This window comes from Podarcis vaucheri (assembly GCF_965113315.1).
Source record: "Podarcis vaucheri genome assembly, chromosome: 10".
Classification (NCBI taxonomy): domain Eukaryota; kingdom Metazoa; phylum Chordata; class Lepidosauria; order Squamata; family Lacertidae; genus Podarcis; species Podarcis vaucheri.
The window spans coordinates 76,441,586-76,465,511 of record NC_138748.1 but is presented as its reverse complement, the minus strand read 5'-3'; the positions used below and the strand labels follow the sequence as shown (position 1 = coordinate 76,465,511).

The 23,926-nt window shown below is 47.6% G+C and overlaps 1 protein-coding gene across 1 annotated transcript; it reads left to right on the top strand.

Annotated features, from left to right (window-relative positions):
* The first annotated feature begins 6,963 nt into the window (after positions 1–6,963).
* Positions 6,964–23,414, top strand: LOC309541241 (uncharacterized protein). Its single transcript, XM_082238860.1, has 6 exons — positions 6,964–7,012; positions 17,101–17,519; positions 17,735–17,816; positions 18,628–18,710; positions 19,318–19,444; positions 21,700–23,414. Exons 1-6 carry the CDS (start codon positions 6,979–6,981, stop codon positions 23,193–23,195), a joined length of 2,241 nt encoding a protein of 746 aa, XP_082094986.1. The 5' UTR covers positions 6,964–6,978; the 3' UTR covers positions 23,196–23,414.
* Positions 23,415–23,926: the final 512 nt, after the last annotated feature.

Below are 23,926 nucleotides of genomic sequence, written 5' to 3'. Positions count from 1 at the left end.
GCAGAAGCCGGCCATGCCAAGGAAGCCGCGGAGCTGTCGCTTTGTTCTTGGGAGGGGGATTTTAGTGACTGCCTCAATCCTGTCAGTGGCTAGACTTCTGGTCCCTACTCCCAAGATGTGTCCGAGATACTTGACCTCTTGCTTACAATATTGGAGTTTCTTAGGAGACACTTTATGTCCCTTCTTTGCTAATTCTGATAGGAGGTATTTAGTATCTATCTTACACGCCTCCTCACTGGTAGAACATAATAAAATATCGTCCACGTAGAGAAGTAAGGTGGAGCTGGCCGGTAGGTGGATGTCCTCTAAGTCCTGGTGTAATACGGCCGAAAAAATGGCGGGTGACTCTACGTAGCCTTGGGGCAGTCTGGTCCAAGTTAATTGGCCGGGCCCCCAGGTAAATGCAAAAAGGAATTGGCTGGCCGGATCTAGGGGTATGCTGAAGAAGGCAGAGCACAGGTCCGCAGCGGAGTACCAAGTCGTCCCTGCTGGAATGGCGTTTAGGAGGGAGTTCGGGTTGCCAACTACCGGGTGTCGGGGTATCACGAATTGGTTCACTAATCTCAAGTCCTGCACAAAACGGTACCGTATAGGTGCCCCCTCCTTAGCGGGCTTCTTGACCGGGAGAACTGGGGTATTACAGGGTGAAGCGCATGAGACTAGGATCCCCTTTTCGAGGAAGTCCTCAATCATGGGTGTTAGGCCTTCTATGGCTTCTTTGGGCAGAGGGTATTGCTTGGTGCACGGGAAGGGTAGGTCGCTTCGGTAAGTGATCTTGACCGGAGTGGCGGAGAGTAAGAGCCCTACTGAGGTTGATTCAGTGCCCCATAGGGAGGGGGGCAATTCGTTTTCCAGTTCTAAAGGGAGTTCGGGAAACTGTCGGTCTGTTTTAGATTCCTGGACGATACCCTGGAACATGGGAATAGAGTTCCCTGGCATATGTAGGTAAATGCCATCCGGGGAGCATTTTATGGTGGCGTTTAGTTTGCAGAGGAGGTCTCTGCCGAGGAGGTTGACGGGGCTGCTTGTTAAAAGGAAGGTGTGTTCCGCTAGTAATGGTCCGAGGGTGACTTTGGCCGGTCGCGAGAGCGGGCAAGTGCGGGGTATCCCATCCAGTCCCATTACTTTCTTGGTCACTGTCCCTGGTTCCAGGTGACTGTCAGTTAGGGTGGAATAGGTGGCCCCTGTGTCCAGTAGACATTGGTAGGGGTGGCCGTCTATCTCGATTGTACAGACCGGGTCCTCAGGTGACAATGCAAGGACAGGGCAGATGGTTTGGGTCTGACTGGGATCCCCTTCTAATTGTCAATAAGTGTCCTGATCATCGGGAGGTGGTTGGTTTGGAGGGTGCAAGGGAGGAGCAGTCACATTCGCCCAAGGGTGGGCAGGCTGCTCTATGGCCGGCATTTGGGTCCGGGGTCCCGGTTGTGGTCGGGTTTGAGGTATCGGGTTCGAGACCGTCGGTGGGGTATAAGCCGCTGGGTTGTGGTTGCTGTAGCCTGGAGTTACGTTGGCTTGCGGGGAGAAAGGGGGGTGGGTAGCCCGTACAGGGAAAGGCTTAGGCTCCTGTCCCCCGTAGGGTGTCGCATTTAGGTAGGGGCAGAATCTTTTTATGTGTCCCTCTTCCTGGCAGTAGTAGCATCCTCCAGTCCCCGGTCCCCATTGCCTATAGGGATTTGGGGTTCCTCCTCCACGGATCCCCTTTCCTCGAGGGAGTCCCCTGCCTCGATTAGGACCATAGGCAGTTTCCATGCTTAAGGCTAGTATTTGTTCGACCTCGAGTTTTGTTTCCTTCTTCTTTCTTTCATCCCGAGAGTTGTAGACAGATTTTGCGATGGACAAGATTTCACTTACGCTCTTTCCATCGTATCCAATTTGGAGATTCAGGGCTTTTCTGATATCTGGGCAAGCCTGATCCTTGAAGAACCCTTTAACGATTACTTCATGCTGTGGGTTTTCAGGGTTTATTCCTCCCCATGTTTTAATGGCAGAGACCAATCTAGTGTAATAATCGGACGGGTGTTCGTTTGGTCCCTGCATGACCGACTGGACTTTGGTCCAATTAACGGTGCATTGTCCGGTGGCCTTTACACCGTCCAAAATGGCCTTTTTAAATAGGTTTAAGCACCAAATACCGTTGGTGGTATTATAGTCCCATTCTGGTTCTACTCTGAGACATTGTGCTGTGAGCGCCTGCAATCCCTGAGGCCGTCCCCTTTGGTAGTCGGGTAGTTCTATGGCTTCCCCGGCTTTAGTTAGAATGTCCGCTTTCTCCGCCTCGTTGAAGAGGGCATTCAGAAGGACGTGGACATCGGGCCAGGTGGGATTGTGTGTGGAGAAGATTGCGCTGACCTGGCGGTGGCACTTGTCCGGGTCGTCCCTCAGTGAGGGCATCTGATTTGACCAAGTTACCAGGTCTGAGGTATAGAAGGGTTGATGCGTGTAAACCATCCGCGGGGGCCCATCAGGTTCGAGAGGGGGAATGGGCAGGGCCCTTAAGGGCATCTGGACCGCAGTAGAACTCACGGTGGAGCTTACTTGGTCAGAAGTCCCCGGAGTCTCTTTATCACAGCCCCGGGTCCCCTTTTCGGAGCCCTGAGGTTCCGTGGGAGCGGCTTTATTCCCGATTTGGGTAGAGTCCTCAATGGTGTTGCGGTGAGTAGAGGAGGTGATTTTAGTTTTAGCTTGTCCGGGGTTTTTAACTTGTTTGGCGTCCCCCTTGTCCTTTTTCGCTTGTAGTCGTGTGACCCTCCTATTTTCAGTGTCTTGTGCCTCATCCTCCTCCCCCGTTTCCTCCCCACTACTAGATTCGCTGTCGCTGGATGTCGGGGCTCGCGGCGGTGGTCCTTGATAGTAAAAGGGGACCAGGGTCTGTCGTACATCGTCATCTTCGTAAGGGGGGGGCATTGGCTGTCGCCCGGGATTTAATATAGGCAGTTGGTAAGAGGTTGTTCCCTTTGGGGCTTGGAGCATTCTCCTTACTGCCTCAAAGGTGGCCAGGTATTCTAACTGGCGGGGTTTTTCTTCTATCAGGGCTTTCCTTAGGTGGTTCAAGCGTTCTTCATTAAACGAACCCCCCGGTGGCCACCGCAGTTCGGGTTTGGCGGAGGCAGTACTGGCGGGCCAGGTTTCGGAGCAGAGGTCCTCTAATTTTTCCTTAGATAACAATTTGTGGCCAGGAATCGACTTCCAATACGCGATGACGAATTGGAGAGGAGAGTCGGGATCCTTCTGGGAACGGGATGGCTTCCGGGAAGCCTTCCTCCCAGAGTGAGTCCGCTCGTGTTTGGAAGCCTGGGTACCCATAGTATATCTCACGCGTGTCTAGATAGGAAAGAGGAAAGAGGAGGGGGTCGATAAGGATTTGTGGGTCTAGGGCTGTTCGACAAAGGACTTGTAAAAGGAAAGGTCTTTAGTCGCTTGGCAACTTCCTAGGGAGGTTTTAAAGAGCTCTAGCTATCCGGTATTCCTTACTTCCTTTTTCCTTAACCATTCACCTGGGGTCCCTTTTCCACTCTGCCGGTCCCGCCCAATTCCTCATGGGCTATTCCCTCCTGGCAACCTCCTACCTATCGTCACATCTCAGGAAAAGGGGCCCTACTGAACGCCCGCGCCGTGCGGTGCCAGATCGGGTGGTCCCTGGACAGAGTTTTGGGTCGAAAATCCCCCTTGCTTTCGGAAGCAGGCTTACGATACGCGTGGTACGTAGCCCGACCGGTGCGGCTGGGGTTGGGATAGAAAGCAAGACCACTTCCTGCCCCCTAGAAAGGACGCTCGGGAAGATCGGAAAGAGAGCTCCAACCCCTTGCTTTCAACTGGGATGCCCGTTTGCGGAGAGTCGGCTATCTTTCAAGTCGGGTCTCTCCGTCTTACCCTTCGGGCTCCCAATTGGTGCGGCTGGCTGGAGAGTTTAGATAAAGAGATAGAGCTCAGAACCCCCCTTTCGGGTCGAGCAGCGGTCCACGATCTCTCTCACTGACTGGACCAAGAGAAAGGCAAGAAGGTACGATAGAGAGGAGGGCAGAGAATTCAGTTGCCAGGAGACTTCCACCCCTTCCCACCAGTGCACTGGATTTTCCTATACTCACGCGTCTTCTACGTCGATCCGATCCCGGGATCGATGAATGAGCCGGCTGGATCCCTTTTGCTCCCCGGCTGAACTCCTGGGGCTCCTGATTACCGCCCGGGAGATGGCCGGAGGTCCAAAAGGGTCTTCTCGGGCAAATTGGCCCGCAGCCGGCTGAAGAATTCGGGGCCTCCGGTCAGCAACCCGGGAGAACCGCTCTGCCCCACGTTGGGCGCCAAGCTGTTACGGAAAATCTGGGTGCGTATTTACCCTGCCACCCAGCCAATCGGACCAGGTCCGTGGATTCTAGCGGAAGAAAAGGAAGCTCAGCCGGACGCAGGAGCAAAATGCGAAGATCCGAGTTTATTGCGCAATAGGTTCAAAGTGGAATTGAACCCCGAGAATGGGGCGACATAAACTTTTAAAAGTTCCCTCCAAGTCCCATAACACAGTGCGCGAAACGTCATGAATACATTATGGGAAGGTTGGGTTTCGTGGACTACATCATGAATACATTACACACGTCATGAATATCTCAGAGAAAGGTGGGGTTACACTAATTTACATTTGGGGGAAGGGAGGGGGAATATGCAGAGTGAGGGTCATACACAAATATACATTTCATGAGTACCGGTGGCGGTGGGACAATGGGTTACTGATATGCACCGTCTGCCACCTGGTATTGCCCGGAGGAAGGGCTGGGCAGAACGATCTGACGGGATTAAAGAGTTCCTGTGTACGTGCCTTGCCGTCTCGGGGATTATGGAGTCGGGCAGCATCATGGAGTCCTGGGGAAACTGAGTCGAACGACACCAAGAGCAAGAAAATTGGAGCTGTGGTTGATTTTATATGAATTTTGAAAAGTCCTGATGACTTTCAGCCCGTTCCGTAGCCTAGATCAAAAGCGGAAGCAGAATGTATCCATTCTTGCCGAAATGGATACATTGTAACAAGGGTTTGACAGTTTTACGAGGTCAGGAGTTTCGGTTCTATTGTTCTCGCCGTGGGGGGCCGTCAGCAGCTTGTCAGGAGTGAAATGAGGCGTGCAGGAGCTCCCTGAGCTAGCTTCTGCAGGACGAATGCATGGCTGTGATTGGCCAAAGCGCGGCCATAGGAATAAGCGGAGAAGAGAAACACTCGGTCTACTCGTTCTAAGTATGGAGCGCAGATAGGCATAGGAAAGGATAGGGAATATATATATATATTTGAGCTTATTTCGCTCGGGAAAGGGTCTGGGAAAAGTGTGGTGCTTGTGCAACGGTGAAGGGGGTTCGAGGGTGGGTGTGCGGTGGTACCCTTGAGGTCATCGCCTCGGACAGTCGGGAAGAAAGGGGGAATAGGCACCCCCCCTCGGTCCGTATCACAGGGAACCAGGCAGAGGGCCTTCTCGGTGGTGGCACCTGCCCCATGGAACATCCTCCCACCAGATGTCAAAGAGAACAACAACTACCTGACTTTTAGAAGACATCTGGAGGCAGCCCTCTTTAGGGAAGCTTTTAATGTTTGATGCGTTACTGTATTTTAATATTTGGTTGGAAGCCGCCCAGAGTGGCTGGGGATGCCCAACCAGATGAGCGGGGTATAAATATTATTATTATTATGAGCCAGGTTAGGGCCCCAAAACAGACTTTGGACATGCCTGGGTTAGAGCAAGGAAAAATGAGAAGGTAACCAGGGAAAAGGAGGAGCAAAGTGGGCTTTGAAGCTTCAGATCGGCTGTTGATTGTGACCAAGGTTCAGTGTCCCTGCAAGCGAAGAAAGACGCAGCCTGGGAAAAGGTGTGCAACTGTCTTTTAAATATTCACAATCTGGGACACCCCCTTTCCAAGTGGCAGTGGGGGGGGGAGGCTACAAGGGGGTCAGGCAGGTCAAGGTATGTCTCATTCCATGAGGATTAGAGAATTTACATATTCCAGACACAGTTGAGACAAGGCCAATATTGACACTGGAAATGGGTTTTTCCTGGGGTTCATTGATAAGGGATGGTCCCCTCAGGCATCACACCTGGGCAAACAGTACAACATTTGAAGACAATTAGCTGTCTAGACCCATCGATGGAAAGAAGATCATGGAAGATATTAGGTTTCCCAAAATGCATGGGAGAACACAGAGCACACAAATTACAAAAGCAAGGACGGTATTTACGAACGCTTTTATACAAAGTTTCATTGCAAAACACTAGCTTTCCTTTGTGAAACAGCTCAGATAGAATGTTTCCACTTTCCCAGGGAAAGGAGGAGGAGGAGGAGGACCGGGACAAGTTGCTCCTCCTGTTTCTGGCCCAGGGAGGGGGAAGCTCAGCCCCCGGCCAGGAGGGCCCCCCAAATAAAGCATCTCTGGGTGCTTTGCGCGCCATGCGCGTGGCTCCTCCGGGGCTCCTGCCCTCGAGAGGGAGAGAAGAGGGAGAGCTGGGTGCCCCCGGCCTGCCAAGGGTTAAACAGAAAGGAGCTGGATTCCTAGAGAGGGCAGGAATGAAAGACGGGAGGGCAGGTCCTCCAAAGCAAAAGCCCCTCCCCGCCTCCCCAGACTTTTCCTGCAAAAAAAGGGGGCGCTTCTGTCTCTCCCTGCCAATGCTGCCCCAGTAGCGCCTGCTGGGATCCGGTGAGTCTCCCCTCTCTCTCTCCCAGAGGGTGCATTTGGGGGGGTGGGGTGCCAGGGCTACAGGGGAGAGTGCATGTGGGGAGCCTGCAAGGGGGGACCCCCAAGTCAAGGAGCGGAGGGTCCTGCCAGGGAGGGGCGAGGTCGCAGGAGGGCAGCAACTCTGCTCTTCCTTTGCACGGATGCGCAACTGGCTCCTTTAAGAGGCGAGAGCTATGGGTTGTTGTTGTTGTTGCTGCTGAGTCCTTTAGTCGTGTCCGACTCTTCGTGACCCCCTGGACCCGAGCACGCCAGGCACTCCTGTCTAGAGGTTTATGGAAGAAGGTGATGTCCAAGTCCGCCTACTCTGTAAGAGTAAAATGCCTCTGGGAATGGGGAGAATCGGTAATGGCATTGAATTTATACGGTTTCCAAAGACTAGTCCTCTTCCAGCGCTGTCAAGTCCAAAAGGGTACATTTTGACACTTCTTGTTATAATGTAACACGTTTAAGGCAATCGAAATCAGAATGGATACAGTTAATGGACTTTCCCCATTGTCAGTCAGCCGCGCAAAGGCTGCGCTAAGGGCTTTGCAGCGATCCCCTGCCAGTTGCTGACTTTGCACAGTAGGGGTCGCTGTTCGGTAATACCCGATTGGCTAGCTGTCAGATTTTAAAGCACCCTACTGGTTGACCTCAGGGGATTCACAAAACAGGGAGTTAGTTCATAAAACAGTAATATGCCCTTTTCATTGATGCACATTGAGTTTACATTTCAGGAGTTGATTATTGCGAACGTACAAGATTATGGCTATGGTGGACTGTAGTGCTTATGCGACTGTGAACGAAGGCGGTTGGGCTCCCGGGTTGTGGGGAGGGAGGGGGAAACTGTTTCCGTGTAGTGCCCCCCCCATTTTCCGTTACAGATGCTTTAGCCGAGATTCCTGCATTTCAGGAGGTTGGACTAGATGACCCTTGGGGTCCCTTCCAACTCTGTGATTCCTGACTCCCAAGCTGAAAGAAAGCCCCGAATTAATTGGGAGCCAAATACTTGAAAGCACATATATATATATGCATGCATTTTATAAAATGACAGAAGGCCAACCCCTGCTTAAAAACCTCAAGGAAGGAGAGCAGGAGAAAACAAGCTTGTTTGTAGCCTCATGAATCAGAAGGATGGGGATGTGGTCCGTGGGCTTTCTTTATAAGACTGGGCAAGTTCTCTGTCACTTCTCGGCTTTTGATGTTGCTTAGTCGTTTAGTGGTGTCCGCCTCTTCATGACCCCACTGACCAGAGCACGCCAGGCCCTCCCGTCTTCCACTGCCTCCCGCAGTTTGGTCAAACTCATGCTGGTCGCTTCGAGAACACTGTCCCACCATCTCGTCCTCTGTCGTCCCCTTCTCCTTGTGCCCTCCATCCTTCCCAACATCAGGGTCTTTTCCAGGGAGTCTTCTCTTCTCATGAGGTGGCCAAAGTCTTGGAGCCTCAGCTTCAGGATCTGTCCTTCCAGTTGTTATGGAAAAAATCTGGGTGCGGGGTTACTCTGCCACCCAGCTCATCGGACTAAGTCCGTGGGTCCCTGCGGAAGAAAATGAGCTCAGCCGGACGCAGGAGCAAACTGCAGAAGATCCAAGTTTATTGCGCAACAGGTTCAAGGCGAGATTGAACAGTGAGAAAGGGGTGACATGAACTTTTGAGATTTCCCTCCATGTCCCAGAATACAGTGCATGAAACGTCACGAATACATTATGGGAAGGTTGGGTTTCACAAGTTACATCATGAATATACTTTACACGTCATGAATACATTATGAAAAGGTGGGATTACATTAATTAGCATTTTCGGATGAGGGAGGGGGGATATGCGGAGCGGGAAATATACATAGATACACATTTATTGAGTACCGGTGGTGGCAAGACAATGGGCCAGGAATATACATCGTCTGTCACCTAGTATTGCCCGAAGGAAGGATTTGCAAAACTATCTGACAGGATTAAGAAGTTCCTGCGTACGTGACCTGCCGCTTTGGGGATTATGGAAGTAGGGACAGCATCATGGAGTCCAAGGGGAACTGAGTTGAATGGCACCGAGAACGAGCAGATCAGAACCACGGCTGATTTTATATCAATTTTTGAAGATTTCAGTGATTTCTAAGCCACTCTGTACTAGAGAGCAAAAGCAGAAACAGAGTGGATACATTGTAGCAGGATTTTGACAGTATTACTTGAGAGATTATGGAGGACAGGGGAGGGGTGATGGAGTCCTAGAGAAATTGAGCAAATATATTGTAGTGAAGAAGACATTGCCCCCCCCCCGTTCCGTATCAGTCCCCCATTCGGAGATAGATTTGCATTAAAGTTCTGTAAGAACTTGCAAATCTTTTCTCCGCACCCTAAATCTCGGTGAATGGGATGTGTGGCTTTATGCAAACCTGAAAGGGACTTGCAAGCCATGCCTCTTACGGTCATTTGCAAGTATATCAGTGCAGGTAGCTGCATATAGGGTATTATATAAAGAACACGTCTTGTATTTTGTTGCTAAATTACTTGTGGCATTCTCAATAGTGTTTTATGCTTTACACCTAGCAGGAAGGTCTAATTGACTGAAAAATGCAGTTGGTGTTTTGTCCTTTGCCATTTTTGTGTGTTTCTCAGGTGTCAAGCTAGCTCTTCTGTGGTCTCACACTGACATAGTGCTACAGCAACACATCCTGTCTGTTGAATCCCCTCGGGGCTTTCATTTAACCATGTTGCCTGGCATTCACCATAGCTGGCACATAGGTTGGGCATCTCGTGAGGGAGATGCCTTGGCCTTGGCCTTCCTATGGGATTCTATTATAGGCTGTGGTTTTGCACGCATGGAGAGTTGCTCACTTGCACTTAAAGGACCAAAAGGCTAATTGCAGCCTGGATACACTTGCCCAATTCAAACTGAGTCCAATTTGAATTTATCTTGCCCCATGGTTCTCAACTCTTCAAACCAATCTGTTAAATGAAAACCATTCTTAACAAGGGCAGTTGTCCAAATAAGTCAATTTAACTCTATAAGGGATCATTCCTGCTAAACCAAAGCATATGCACCTTCATGTACCTGGTGTTTTATGGATCCAGAAGCTTGTCCTTGGAAAAACGAGGTTTAACACATTTTAAAATGGATATGGAAAGTTGGCAGGGTGCCAGGTGGAACAATTAAATGTGGTTATAAATTGATCTAAACATTGGACTCCAGAATAGTGTGAGCTATTAGAAAGTATAAAATGCATGAGAATTCTCCATTGGTGTGTAAGCAATAAGACATTAACATAAAAACAATTACACACAAAAATTGCCCCCCTTTGTGGAAATCACACTGTCAGACACATTTCAACATTCTCACATAATAACACATAATACAAAACAAATTAATTAAATATCAGTTACATATCTTGACACAATTGTGATCTTTTATGCATGTATCTTTTGAATCCTGGAGCACAGTCTTAAGGTTCAAAAGTGAGAAAATGTCCTTGCAATTCAACTCCTCCCCTTAGCCATGAGGGGTTGTTGCTGCTTTTCATCCTTGCACATCTGTAGAAGTGATATCCTGTAAGGGGCAGGGTTTTGGGGCTTAAAGACAGTTAGAAAAGGGAGGGGGCAAAAGGCGAAAAGGATGTCCTTCGGTTTCTGTTGGAAGTTGCAAATAATAAAATCTTAGTGGATTAAACATTTTATTCATTATCACATTTCCATATAATTACTGTGATTATCTGCTAAGTTTGTTTGCTTTCCTTCACTTAATTTTTGTTGTTGTTGTTCTTTTCATATTATAAAATAAAAAATTACTCCACATGTATAGAAAGAGAACTGTAAAAATACAAAGGTTAAAAAATAAAAAAGAAAGCAAAAAATTAGATTACCAGTTAGATGAAAATGGACTTGACACAAAGACATCAGATTCAGAAAATAACTATTATTAAATAGTACAAAGATATTATCAAAACCACACATATTACTACTGGACTGGAAAAAATGGAAAAACAATGAGGAAAACTTAAAATTCACCATGTGCTATTCAATAAAAGAACTTCGTGAGACTGACTTTCAACATGTGATGAACATGTCCCCCAAAGTAAAACACAAACACACAAAAATGAGCTATGAGGAACCAAAAATAAATAAATGCTAAGACACACAATTAATAAGTAACCTGAAGTAATCTGTTTTGGCATTCTAACATCCCAAATGAAAATAAAAGTGTTTCTTGATGTGACATCAGCTGTAATGTTAATAGCGGAATACTGGGAAATGAGTTAATACCAATAAAATGAATGGCAATTTAAAGTTGTGCAGGTACATTGCACTAGCCAAAATGACAGAATTAGTAAGAAATGCTCAGGCCAAAGGTAAACAAGTACCATTCCACAAACAATGTTTGGTTGTGCTTCGATTAACTTCATAGACATCATGGAGAAACTGATTAAATAAATGAAAACAGATTATTTGTAACTTAAAAAAAATGTCAAAGGCACAAAGAGATAGAGGTCACTAATACAGCAGGGATTCAGACTTGTTTCACAGAACAGAAAGAAAGTTGCTGTGGGAGGAAAAGGGACAAACACTTTGTTATCAGGGTTCACATATCCTGTTAAAAGGGAAAATTATTTCATGTGAAAAGCCTGTCAGGAAATGCTGTTCCTAAAATTCCCAATCAGGGGGGAATGCTTTGATATTTACCTGTGAAAAGAATTTTGCATGTTAAGATTTGGAACCTGGAAAGCTCTTGACTTTTGATGGGCTAGTTTTTTTTTTTTTTTTTTTGTAGCCTTTTGTCTTAAGTAGCCCCTGGGGCAAAGACAGATTAAGGGTGATTTCCCTCAATGGTTCTGACTTTTCTTTTACATTTGGAAGAAACCTCCTCTCCCTCCTTACAGTCCCCCCCCCCCGTCCTCTCTCTCTCTCTTCTTTAGCTGATCTAGCCTCTGTGCATGTGCAGAGTTCATGTCTCAGCAAACCTTTTGTACTATTGAAAATGTTGCATCCTTTGGCTAAATTAACATTTGAATAAGGGAAGGGAAGGGTATGGAGTAGATTTTGAAAACAGGGTTTGATTTTAAACAAAAAAGAGAAACTCAGCAATTTAAGTATTTACCAAAGCTAGCGATTTCGGCCCAAGCAAACGAGACTGCTTCCTTTATGTACAGGAAAGGGCTAATATCCCTCTGGCCATTCGCGGAACAATCAACCGCTCTCTTATTTATGAGTAAAAATGGCCAGAGAGTTAGAATTCATAGGAATTTTTTTTTTTTTTTAAACATTCTCAGTCATTTCGGCCTTACCATTTGCAGACAAATGGATTGGTCAAGGCTAATTCTACTTGATTATCCATTTGTATGTGCTTAAACTTTGAGTAGACTTTTAAGTCTGATTTTTGTAAATAATAGACAAAATGATAAACACTGTAATCACTTAAATGCTTGATATCACCAGTTCTGCTTCAAACATCATGGCTTTCACCTCTCATCACACCTTTTAAAAAACAAAGAGCCAACCTGGGCTGAATTTCAACTCATCAGCCACAAATTGGGAAAGTTGAAAGGGACCTGGGGTCATCTAGTCCAACCCTAAAATACAGGGTTCATAGCAAGATTTGTACTACCAGAAACACACACATACCTATAGAAATTATCTTTAAAGGAAGATTGAAGTTAACATTTTTCCTAAGATAGGGAGAGGATCTTTTATAAAGCAAAGTTAATTCAATTGATATAACCACTCACAAATAATTACAACAGCCATAGATTTGACAATTTTGTTGAACTTGCAGAGCAATAGTAAGCCTAATCTATGCCCCCCCTTGCAGTTTCCTTAAAGGAAGCTTACTCAGGAGTAAATTTACGTGGCACAGAATAAGAAGGAGAAGGAGGGGAAAAAAAAACCCTGAAAGAGACAGAATGAAACAAGGGGGGGGGCATTTTCTAAGAAAAGAGGCCAGGAAGTCTTATAGAGACTGATATCAGGAGCCTTACAATAACTCTTCTGTCCAACCAAATCAAAGTTAAAACTGGACTCAGATATTTTCTTAGAAGGAACACCATACTTTCATAGGCATATGCTTAATGAAATACATACACTGCATTTTAGCTTGAGAGCAGTTGGCTCAACTAGGCTTTTGCAGCAGAAACATTAGGTTATCAGCACCTTCCAAAATAAGACTGTAGACTCGCAATCTCAAAAGTTGGGGCAAAGCAAGAGGTGGGGTAAACATTTGCACACTTCATTCTCATTTTCTCTTATTTAGGACTGCTAAGATCCAGCATGACTTCCTTAGATTTAAATTTTGAAGCAAGCTTGCAGTTTAAACTATGCACACTTAAGAAAGGCAGTCTGCCAGAGACAGAAGGAACAGACAACACACATAACGGACAACATGTAAACATACATATTCTCATATATGTATTAACAGACAACACACATAACAGACAACATGTAAACATATATATTCTCATCCTTTAGTTGGTTATTGCAAGGAGATGGGCCACTACCTTTGGCTTCATTAAGTGAAATTAGTAGGAAGGTCCCACATGGTTTTATGAGCCTCCTTGCCTCTTCAAACACACCACCAGGTAATCAGACTGGCAGGGCTCACAACGCTTGGTTGACTGGGTACCCCTTTATAGATGCATGCGTTGCTGTTGTTGCTTTTTTGCTTTTTCCTTTTTTTGGGGGGGTGTGTCTGGGATAGAGAAGGGGAGAAAAGAGGGGTTGATTAGGATTGGTATGTCTAGGGGTTTGGTACGCTTAGTACAGGGACGTATAGTAAAGAGGAGAAGGGGCTTCTAGTTGCCTGGCAACTTCCTTAGTGGGTTTTAGAGAGCTCTAGCTATCCGGTTCCTTGCGTTCCATTTCCTATTTCCTTATTTCCTTATTTCCTATAACCTGGGGTCTCTTTCCACTCTGCCGGTCCTGCCCAATTCCTCATGGGCTATCCCTCCTGGCAACCTCCTACCTATCGTCACATCTCAGGAAAAGGGGCCCTACTGGACGCCCGCGCCATGCAGTGCCAGATCAGGTGGTCCCTGGATAGAATTTCGAACTGAAAATCCCCCTTGCTTTTGGAAGCGGGCTCACGCACGGTTACGTGGCACCGACCAGTGCGGCTGGGATTAGGATAGAAAGCAAGACCACTTCCTGCCCCCTAGAAAGGACGCTCGGGAAGTTCGGAAAGAGAGCTCCAACCCCTTGCTTTCAACTGGGATGCCCGTTGCAGAGAGTCGGCTATCTTTCAAGTCGGGTCTCTCCGTCTTACTTTCGGACTCCCAGTTGGTGCGGCTGGCTGGAGATTTTAAGGAAAAGAGATAGAGCTCAGAACCCCCCTTTCGGGTTGAGCAGCGGTCCACGGTCTCTCTCACTAACCGGACCAAGAGAAAGGCAAGAAGGAGCGATAGAGAGGAGGGCAGAGAATTCAGTTGCCAGGAGACTTCCACCCCCTTCCCACCAGTGCACTGGATTTTCCTTTTTCCTTATACTCACGCGTCTTCTATGGTGATCCCGGGATCGATGAATAAGCCGGCTGGATCCCTCTTTGCTCCCCGGCTGAACTCCTAGGGCTTTCGATTACCGCCCAGAAGATGGCTGGGGGTCCAAAAGGATCTTCCCAGGCAAAATGGCCCGGAGCCGGCTGAAGATTTCGGGGCCCCCAGTCAGCAGCTTGGGAGAACCACAAGCCCCACGTTGGGCAGCCAACTGTTATGGAAAAAATCTGGGTGCGGGGTTACTCTGCCACCCAGCTCATCGGACTAAGTCCGTGGGTCCCTGCGGAAGAAAATGAGCTCAGCCGGACGCAGGAGCAAACTGCAGAAGATCCAAGTTTATTGCGCAACAGGTTCAAGGCGAGATTGAACAGTGAGAAAGGGGTGACATGAACTTTTGAGATTTCCCTCCATGTCCCAGAATACAGTGCATGAAACGTCACGAATACATTATGGGAAGGTTGGGTTTCACAAGTTACATCATGAATATACTTTACACGTCATGAATACATTATGAAAAGGTGGGATTACATTAATTAGCATTTTCGGATGAGGGAGGGGGGATATGCGGAGCGGGAAATATACATAGATACACATTTATTGAGTACCGGTGGTGGCAAGACAATGGGCCAGGAATATACATCGTCTGTCACCTAGTATTGCCCGAAGGAAGGATTTGCAAAACTATCTGACAGGATTAAGAAGTTCCTGCGTACGTGACCTGCCGCTTTGGGGATTATGGAAGTAGGGACAGCATCATGGAGTCCAAGGGGAACTGAGTTGAATGGCACCGAGAACGAGCAGATCAGAACCACGGCTGATTTTATATCAATTTTTGAAGATTTCAGTGATTTCTAAGCCACTCTGTACTAGAGAGCAAAAGCAGAAACAGAGTGGATACATTGTAGCAGGATTTTGACAGTATTACTTGAGAGATTATGGAGGACAGGGGAGGGGTGATGGAGTCCTAGAGAAATTGAGCAAATATATTGTAGTGAAGAAGACATTGCCCCCCCCCCGTTCCGTATCACAGTGAGCACTCAGGGCTGATTTCCTTCAGAATGGAGAGGTTTGATCTTCTTGCAGTCCATGGGACTCTCAAGAGTCTCCTCCAGCACCAGAATTCAAAAGCATCCATTCTTCGGCGATCAGCCTTCTTTATCGTCCAGCTCTCACTTCCATACATCACTACATATTAAAACTGAGGATTTTATCCGCATTCCATCGCCAGACCTGAAGCAAAATCTAAATGGATTAGCAGACAGGGGTCATTGGGGGGGGGAGGGGAATCCAGTGTAACGAGGGCTATAATGGTATACTGTAATTGTAGAGCTATACTGGGAAAACCACAGCTTTAACTATACGGACCTTCTCGGCTAGCCAAGGGTTAAAAGGAGCAGAGCTGGCTTCCTAGAAGGGACAGGAGGTAAGGGGGGGGCAGGTCTTCCAGAGGAAAAGCACCTCCCTTCAAGAGTTAAAGGGAACTGAGCTGCATTCCTGGAGAGGCCCGCCAATAAAAGGGGGGGCTGTTGTCTTTCTCTGAAGATGTTGCCTCCGTGGCCTCTCCTGGGACCCGGTGAGTCCCCTCTCCCTTGACCCATAGGGCCCCATTGGGAGAAGGGGGGTCCCAGGGCTGCAGGGGGGCGTGCATGGGGGCGGGGGCTGCTCAGCTCCTGCAAGGAGTGGGGACGATGACCCCAAAATCAAGGAGCAGAGGGTCCTGGCGAGAGGGGCGAGGGCGCAGGAGAGAGGCAGATCTGCGCTTCCTTTGCCCCTTTGGGGAGGGTCTTTGGGTCGGGGGGGGGGGGTAAGGCATGCAAGCCCCAAATTCAGATTTACATTTATTAAGTGAAGTTGTAGCCAGACGGCTACATTCGGACATTAATGGAAGTTAGAAGGAGAGCTTGGTCTCAGTGATAAAGGCTGGAAGATTTAGGACAGAGAAAAGAAAATCGCTCCATCTCACCGCGTGGAGTTAAACCCACCGATTCGAGATGACTTTGAAAGAGGGCGAGGCCAGTTGGTGGAGCGGGAGGAGGGGGCGAGTCCCCTCCAGCACCAGAATTCAAAAGCATCCATTCTTCGGCAATCAGCCTTCTTGATGGTCCAGCTCTCACTTCCATACATCACTACTGGGAAAACCAGAGCTTTTACTATACGGACCTTTGTTGGCAAGGTGATGTCTCTACTTTTTAAGATGCTGTCTAGGTTTGTCATTGCCTTTCTCCCAAGAAGCAGGCGTCTTTTAATTTCATGACTGCTGTCACCATCTGCAGTGATCGTGGAGCCCAAGAAAGTAAAATCTCTCACTGCCTCCATTTCTTCCCCTTCTATTTGCCAGGGTGGCTCCTCGCTATGACGACCATGCTCTGTCTCCCCCTCCCTTGGAGGCTGCGAGGCTTCAGAGTCCCACTTGCTGCAGGTGGAGAGAGGGGCTCTTGGGCCCCAGTTCTGCTGGTGGGCTTCCCATGAGGGACCCCTGGTTGGCCCCTGTGGAATGAGGAGGCTGGACTCAAGAGGGGCCCCTTTGGCCTGATCCTGCAGGGCTCCTCTTCTCTTCTGGGGCTGAGCTCCTCCAGACGCAAGTGGGCCCTCCATTCTCCTTCCGTCAGAGGCAAAGCTTTCCCCACCCATGAAGCAGACAGGGCTGCTATCCAGACTCCTGGCTGACACGGGTGTGTCCATTCAGACACGCAACCCCTCCAATGTTCAGAGGATATTTTGAGACCCACAACTTCTACTTAATTTGATAACATGAAAAGAGGTATGTTTATATGATGTATAAAGAATTCATATGGTTAAACACAGCCGGTTACATTGTGGGTGGTATTGTTAGTTGGATTTAAGTAATTATAGGTTTGATAGTGTTTTGTAGAATTTCCTAGCACCTCTTAATCTGGACAGAGAGAACTTGTCAGATCATCAAGGATTCCTTCATCTCTCTTGCAGGCTTCCTGAGAGCACAGATGGATGCGCAAGACTTAGCAGGAAGAAGCCATGCCATCAGAACTGGAAGCAGTGGGGGATTCTGGGGGGAAACTGTGCAGAAGATCCTGGGTGAGGAGGACACTCTCTGCTTACATGTGCAGACCCAGCAGTTCAGGCAGTTCTGCTTCCAGGAGGCCAAAGGACCTCGAGAGGTTTGCAGCCGACTCCACCACCTTTACCATCAATGGCTGAAGCCAGAAAGGCACACGAAAGCTGAGATGCTGGACCTGGTGATCTTGGAGCAGTTCCTGGCTGTCCTTCCACTGGAGATGGAGAACTGGGTGAGGGAATGCGGAGCAGAGACCAGTTCCCAGGCGGTGGCCCTGGCCGAAGGTTTCCTCCTGAGTCAGGCAGAGGAGAGAAAGCAGGCAGAGCAGCAGGTGAGAGAGACTTTCCTCTGGATACTCCCAAGGGGCTCCAAACATCTCCAAAGGATGATGAAAGAGAACATCTCCAAAAGCTCTACTAATGGCCCATCCTTGTTTTGGAAAGCAGCCATTGAATGTTATCAGATTGCCCTTCAGTTTTTGCCTCTGTCATTCCTTTTCTAACCCTTCTTCATATTCTCTGTTTTGAATCCTTGTTGCTGTTTCAGAGACAGGATCTGTTTGCAGAACTGGCCCCAGATTTCTCTGAGACCGAAAGGATTCCATTGGATACCAGAGAGAGGCTGCTGGGTAAGGAAGGAGCCCGTTCTCTGTTTGGTCCCTTTCTGTGGATATCAAAACAAATCCATGGGTTCTTTTCCTCTTTGGAGGGAGGAAACTTGGAGCCAAGAGCCCCAAGGAGATATGTATCTTTTACACATCTAAATTATGAAATGGACAAATGTCCAAATGCACTCAGTGCTGGATGTAACATAAGCAGTCAAATACAGCATTTCCAGTTTGCCTAGAGTGGACATGCAGGGGAATGTTGGTTCAGCCAGTTCAACTTCCTGTTCCATCTGATCTGGAGCATCCTTCCTTTGCATGTGACCAGGTAGGTGGGCGTGACCCTTCCAGACACAAAAGGTCCACCTCCTCTTTTGATGCCTATTATTCTCTTGGACTGCACTGCTGGCTCTCAGCCACCAGGACATGGGCTCATTCTCATATGGGATGGACTCAAACCCTCTTCTGTAACTCTAAGCTAAAGCCTGCCTTCAGGGATCCAACTGTGAACTGAATGTGAGTAAACTTCTTGTTGCTTTTAGGAGATCTTTTAGGAGATTCTTTTAGGAGATCTTATCTTTTAGGAGATCTTTAGGGGTCTTACCAGGAATATTAGAACTTAAGAGATTCTAACAGATCTGCAACTAGCTTCCTGCTGTATAAAGAGGGGGGTTGTACTCTGCTGTATGAATAAACTCAGTCATGTGAGTTAGGAAGGATAATATTTACTCAATATATCCTATCCTGCTACCCACAACATTCCCACACTCAGAAGGTGAGACTTTTTGGAGAGCAGCTGCACTCCTGGCTTCCTACTTACCTCTGTCTCTCACAGGTGACCAGATGATGCCAGCAAGACCTCCTCTTCCATCTATTCCTGGTGGTGAAGGAGATTCAGCGGCTGTGGAAGCAGCTCAGGTAGAGGGAGGGAGCCCTGTGGGGAAGGGGGTTGAGGGGTGGGGCAGCCAGGGTGCCTCTGGCCCCCAAGGAATCTCTCTCCTCCTCTTGGCTGCCCTTAACAAGGGCTGGAAATGACATTTGAGAAGGTTCAATTGCTGAGAATGAGGACAGCCACCTTGCCTTAACTCGCCTTCTGAATGTCACTAGTCTGATTTATCAATCATTATAATTTTATTTCCAGATTGATCGATGGATGCTGAAACAGGCTTCTAAGCGGTTGACAAACCATACAGAACAGTGGCCAGGAGGACCTACCCAGACCCATCCATTTCACAATGGCACTTTCCCCCCTCCAAGTGCTTCTCCCCCCCAGGGCCCCCTTGCACCCCTTGAAGTGGGGTTTAGGGCAATAGAAGGGTCCCCCCCTCCAGAAGAGCACACAGGGAGAGGAGAGTGGGAATCCTTCCATCTGGAAAAAGGGTTATGTTGTGCAATGTGGAGTTCCATCCATTTACACTAAGATTAATGTCCATTATTAAAATACAGAGTAAAATACACACACACAAATATATTAAGATCTTAAAAGAAGCATGTCTGAGAGGAGAACTTTGTCTTTCTCTCTTAGGGTCCAGTGTGCTTTGAAGATGTCGCTGTTCATTTCACATATGAGGAGTGGGCGTTACTGGATCCTGACCAGAGAGCTCTGTATAAGGAAGTCATGGCAGAAAATCTTGGGATCATGGCCTCTCTCAGTAAGGCTTGCTGCTGGATCATAATGTGTGTTTTGAGATTCCATAAATATCTCAGTGAAGAACCTCCCAGATTTTGATGGAGCTCAACAGAACCATTTAGAGCACCTGGGATTCTTATCTGGGATACAGCTTATCTTGAATGGAGGACTATTGACTGTTTTGTCTGTAAATATTCTTGCTCCATTTACACCATTTTAAACAATGATCAGGCTGATCTGAACTACCCAGGCCTTTTAAAATGTAGGCTTCAGAGTTGTTGTGGAAGTAGCTTCTCTCAGGTCCTTTGTTATTGCTTCTGTTGGTGTTAAGTTGTCCAAAGAGATGACCGAGATGGAACAGATTCCATGATTGGGCCAAACAAAATCCAACTCTGTTGTAAGACCTCACATGTAAATAATAATACAGTGGTACCTCTGTTTACAAAATTAATTCATTCCGGAGGTCCGTTCTTAACCTGAAACCATTCTTAACCTGAGGTGCGCTTTCGCTAATGGGGCCTCCTGCTGCGGTGCATGACTTCTGCTCACATCCTGGGGCAAAGTTTGCTACCCGGAACACCTACTTCTGGGTTAGCGGACCTCATTACCCGAAGTGTTCGTAAGGAGGACGGGACGTAACCCGAGGTTCCACTGTAATAACACTTTGAATGGTGCTCAGAAATGCATTGTGAGCCAGTGAAGATTTTATAGGACTGGTGTTATACATTCTTGGTGGCTGCTCCCAGTCACCAGTCTAGTTGCCGCACTCTGGATTAGTTGTTTCTGAGTTACCTCCAAAGGTAGCCCCATGCAGAGTGCATTGCAGTGGTAAAAGGTAAAGGTAAAAGACCCCTGGACAGTTAAGTCCAGTCAAAGGCAACTATGGGGTGTGGTGCCATCTTGCTTTATCCACCAAGCAGGAGATAGCAGGAGATAACCAGAACTTGCACCACTCTGGCAAGTCAGTCTGCAGGCAGGGAAGGTCTCAGCCAGCGTACCAGATAGAACTGGCAGACAGCTGCCCTGGGCACAGAATTGACCTGTGCCTCCATGGAAAGCTGTGAGTCCAAAATGACCCCTAGGCTGTGCATCTGGCCCTTTAGGGACACAGCTACCCCATTCAGGAACAGGAAGCCCCCCCTCCGCCTGCATCCTGTCCCCCAAAAAGAGGTCTTCAGTCTTGGCGGGATTTAACCTCCATCCACCATCCATCCTCCAACTACCTCCAGACAACCACACAGGGCATTCACCACTCTCATTGGTTTTGATATAAAGGAGAGGTAGGGCTGGGTATCATCCACATACTGATGAACACCCAGCCCAACCCTCCAGGTGATCTCTCCCAGTGGCTTCATATAGATATTACAAAGCATGGGGGAGAGGACGGAGCCCTGAGGCACCCCACAAGTGAGCACCCAGGGGTCTGAAACTCATCCCCAAACACCACTTTCTGGACATGGCCCAGGAGGAGGAGGGGGAACCACTGCATAACTGGGTCCCCAGCTCCCAGCTCTTCTAGACGATCCAGAAGGATGTCATGGTTGGTGATATCAAAGGCCACTGAGAGATCCAGCAGAAGTGGAAACAGCTTTCACCTTTGTCCCTAGCCTGCCGGAGATCATCGACCAGAGCGACCAAGGCAGTTTCAGTCTTTTTTATGAACCAGGATGGGCAAAGATCAAAGAGACAGGTGGTTAGTTTCACTTGCCCAAGCATCCTGTCCACATCCTCAAAGGTAACATATTGGAATTGGTCCCATGCAACTTGACTAGACAGGACCCTAGCATTCTCCTTCTCCGGCCCTGGTGCCATGGTGGAGTCTACCGCTTTCCAAAACTGAGCAACTTTATCTGCAAAAACCTGCAAAATGATTGCAGGAGGTCTTGGGGTCCTCACCAGGCCCCAATGGCAAAGGTGGTTCCATTATATCGTGAACCACCTGAAAGAATCTCCTGCTGCCATTTTCTGCAGAGGCTATAGAGGCGGTGAATAAAGTCCTCGCCATCACTATCACCACTTAGTAGGCTCAGTGTTGAGCTCTAACCAGTGTCCAGCCCAATTCAGAATGAGTTTTCCCCCACTAGCTCTCTAGCCATCTCAGCAATTGTTTCATTGCCGTGAGCTCCAGGGAAACAACGTGGCCGTCTGGGCTCCATGCAATAGGAGAGGAAGAACTCCCTTCAGTTCTTCCTCTATCACAACATTCATTAGCATTGTTCAATAATTTGAGGGTTCATTTTTTCCTGTGGGTCTAATCCATTTCTCTCTGTACTGCAGGTGGTGCTAAATTGGGAAGTAAGAACAAAGGAGACCAGGACAAAATCCACACAGTGGAGAAGCCATATAAATATTTGGAGTGTGGAGAGCGTTTCAGACAGAGATTGCATTCCACTTTCCATCAAATAAATCCCATGAGGAAGAAACCATATCAATGTTCAGAATGTGGAAAGAACTTCAAGTGGAAAGATAGTCTCATTTCCCATCAAAGAATTCACAGTGGGGAGAAACTATATCAGTGCTTGGAATGTGGAAAGAACTTCATTCGCACCTCCCATCTCACTGCCCATCAAAGAACTCACAGTGGGGAGAAACCCTACCAGTGCTTGCAATGTGGAAAGAGTTTCAGCCAAAGGGCCAATCTAACTTGCCATGAAAGAATTCATACAGGGGAGAAACCCTACCAGTGCTTGGAATGTGGAAGGAGCTTCAATCAGAGAGCCAATCTCACTTCCCATCAAAGAATGCATACCGGGAAGAAACCATATCAGTGCTTGGAATGTGGAAAGAGCTTCATTAAGAGGGCCAATCTCTATTCCCATCAAAGAACTCACAGAGATCAGAAACCATATCAATGTTTTGAATGTGGAAAGAGATTCCGTAAAAACATCCATCTCATGACCCATCAAAGAATTCATACAGGGGAGAAACCATATCAGTGTTCAGAGTGTAGAAGGAGTTTCAGAAAGAGCTCCAATCTCACGGCCCATCAAATAATCCATACAGGGGAGAAACCACATCAGTGCATAGAATGTGGAAAGAGCTTCTGTAAGAGGTCCAATCTTATGGCCCATCAAAGAATCCACACTGGGGAGAAACCATATCAGTGTTTGAAATGTGGAAAGAGCTTCACTTGGAAGAAAAGTCTCACTTCCCATCAAGGAATTCACAGTGAGAAGAAAATATATCAGTGCTTGAAATGTGGAAAGAGCTTTAACAGAAGCCAAGCCTTCCATCAACACCAGAGAATTCACCATGGAGAGGAACACCATCAATGCCAAGAGTGTGGAAAGAGCTTCAGTCGGAAGGAAAGCTTCATGGCTCATAAAAGAATTCATTCGGTGGAGAAACCATATCAGTGCTTGGAATGTAGAAAGAGATTCAGTGAGAACATCCATCTTACAGATCATCAGATGATTCATAAAGGGGAGAAACCATATCAGTGCTCAGAATGTACAAGGGGCTTCAGAAAGAGCTCTAATCTCAAGGCCCATCAAAGAATTCATACAGGGGAGAAACCCTATCAGTGCTTGGAATGTGGGAAGAGCTTCACCCGGAAGGAAAGTCTCACTTCCCATCAAAGAACTCACAGTGGGGAGAAACCATATCAGTGCTTGGAATGTGGAAAGGGGTACAGTAAGAGGGCAAGTCTCACTTCCCATCAAAGAATCCACATTGGGGAGAAACCACACAAGTCCTTGGATTGTGGAAAGAGCTTCAGTCAAAACGCCCATCTCATGGGCCATCAAGCAAGTCACAGCAGGGAGGAACCATAGTAATAACTGTGTACGAATTTAATTTTAGGATGATTTAATGAGGAGGAGGAGGAGGATTACAATAGTAGTAGTAGTAGTTGCTGTTGTGATTTTATTTGTGATTTAAATTGTTGTTGCTGCGATTTTATTTGCACCCTGCCCATCCTACTGGGTTCCCACAGCCACTCTGGTCAGCTTCCAAAATATAAAAAGTAATAAAACATCAAACATTAAAAAGCTTCTATATACAGGTCTCCTTTCAGATGTATACTGAAAGTGATAGAGGTTTTTTATTTCCTTGACATCTGATGGGAGAGCGTTCAACAGGGTGGGTGCTAATATCAACAAAGCCCACAGCCTGGTTCCCTACAACCTCACTTCTCGCAGGGAGGGAACCGCCAGAAGACCCTTGGAGCTGGAACTCAGTGTCTGGGCTAAACGATGGGGGTGGAGAAGCTTTAGGCTTGTGCTTGGAAATGTACTGGGAACCAGTGAAGATCCTTTAAGACCAGTACTATGTGGTCCCGGCGGCTGCTCTCAGTCGCCAGTCTAGCTGCCACATTCTGGATTAGTTGCAGTTTCCGGGTCACCTTCAAAGGGAGCCCCATTAGAGTGCATTGCAGTAGTCCAAGCGAGAGATAAACAGAGCATGCACCACTCTGGCAAGACAGTCTGCGGGCAGGGAGGGTCTTATCCTGCGTACCAGATGGAGCTGGCAGACAGCTGCCCTGGACACAGAATAGGCCTGTGCC

What these genes read in the sequence shown, in the direction of transcription:
- LOC309541241 (XM_082238860.1), top strand. Translation starts at nt 6,979, where the DNA reads ATGGAAGAAGGTGATGTCCAAGTCCGCCTACTCT. An exon ending in TGTCCAAGTCCGCCTACTCT is followed by an intron (nt 7,013 to 17,100) that starts GTAAGAGTAAAA and finishes TCTCTCTTGCAG; the next exon opens with GCTTCCTGAGAGCACAGATG. An exon ending in GAAAGCAGGCAGAGCAGCAG is followed by an intron (nt 17,520 to 17,734) that starts GTGAGAGAGACT and finishes TTGCTGTTTCAG; the next exon opens with AGACAGGATCTGTTTGCAGA.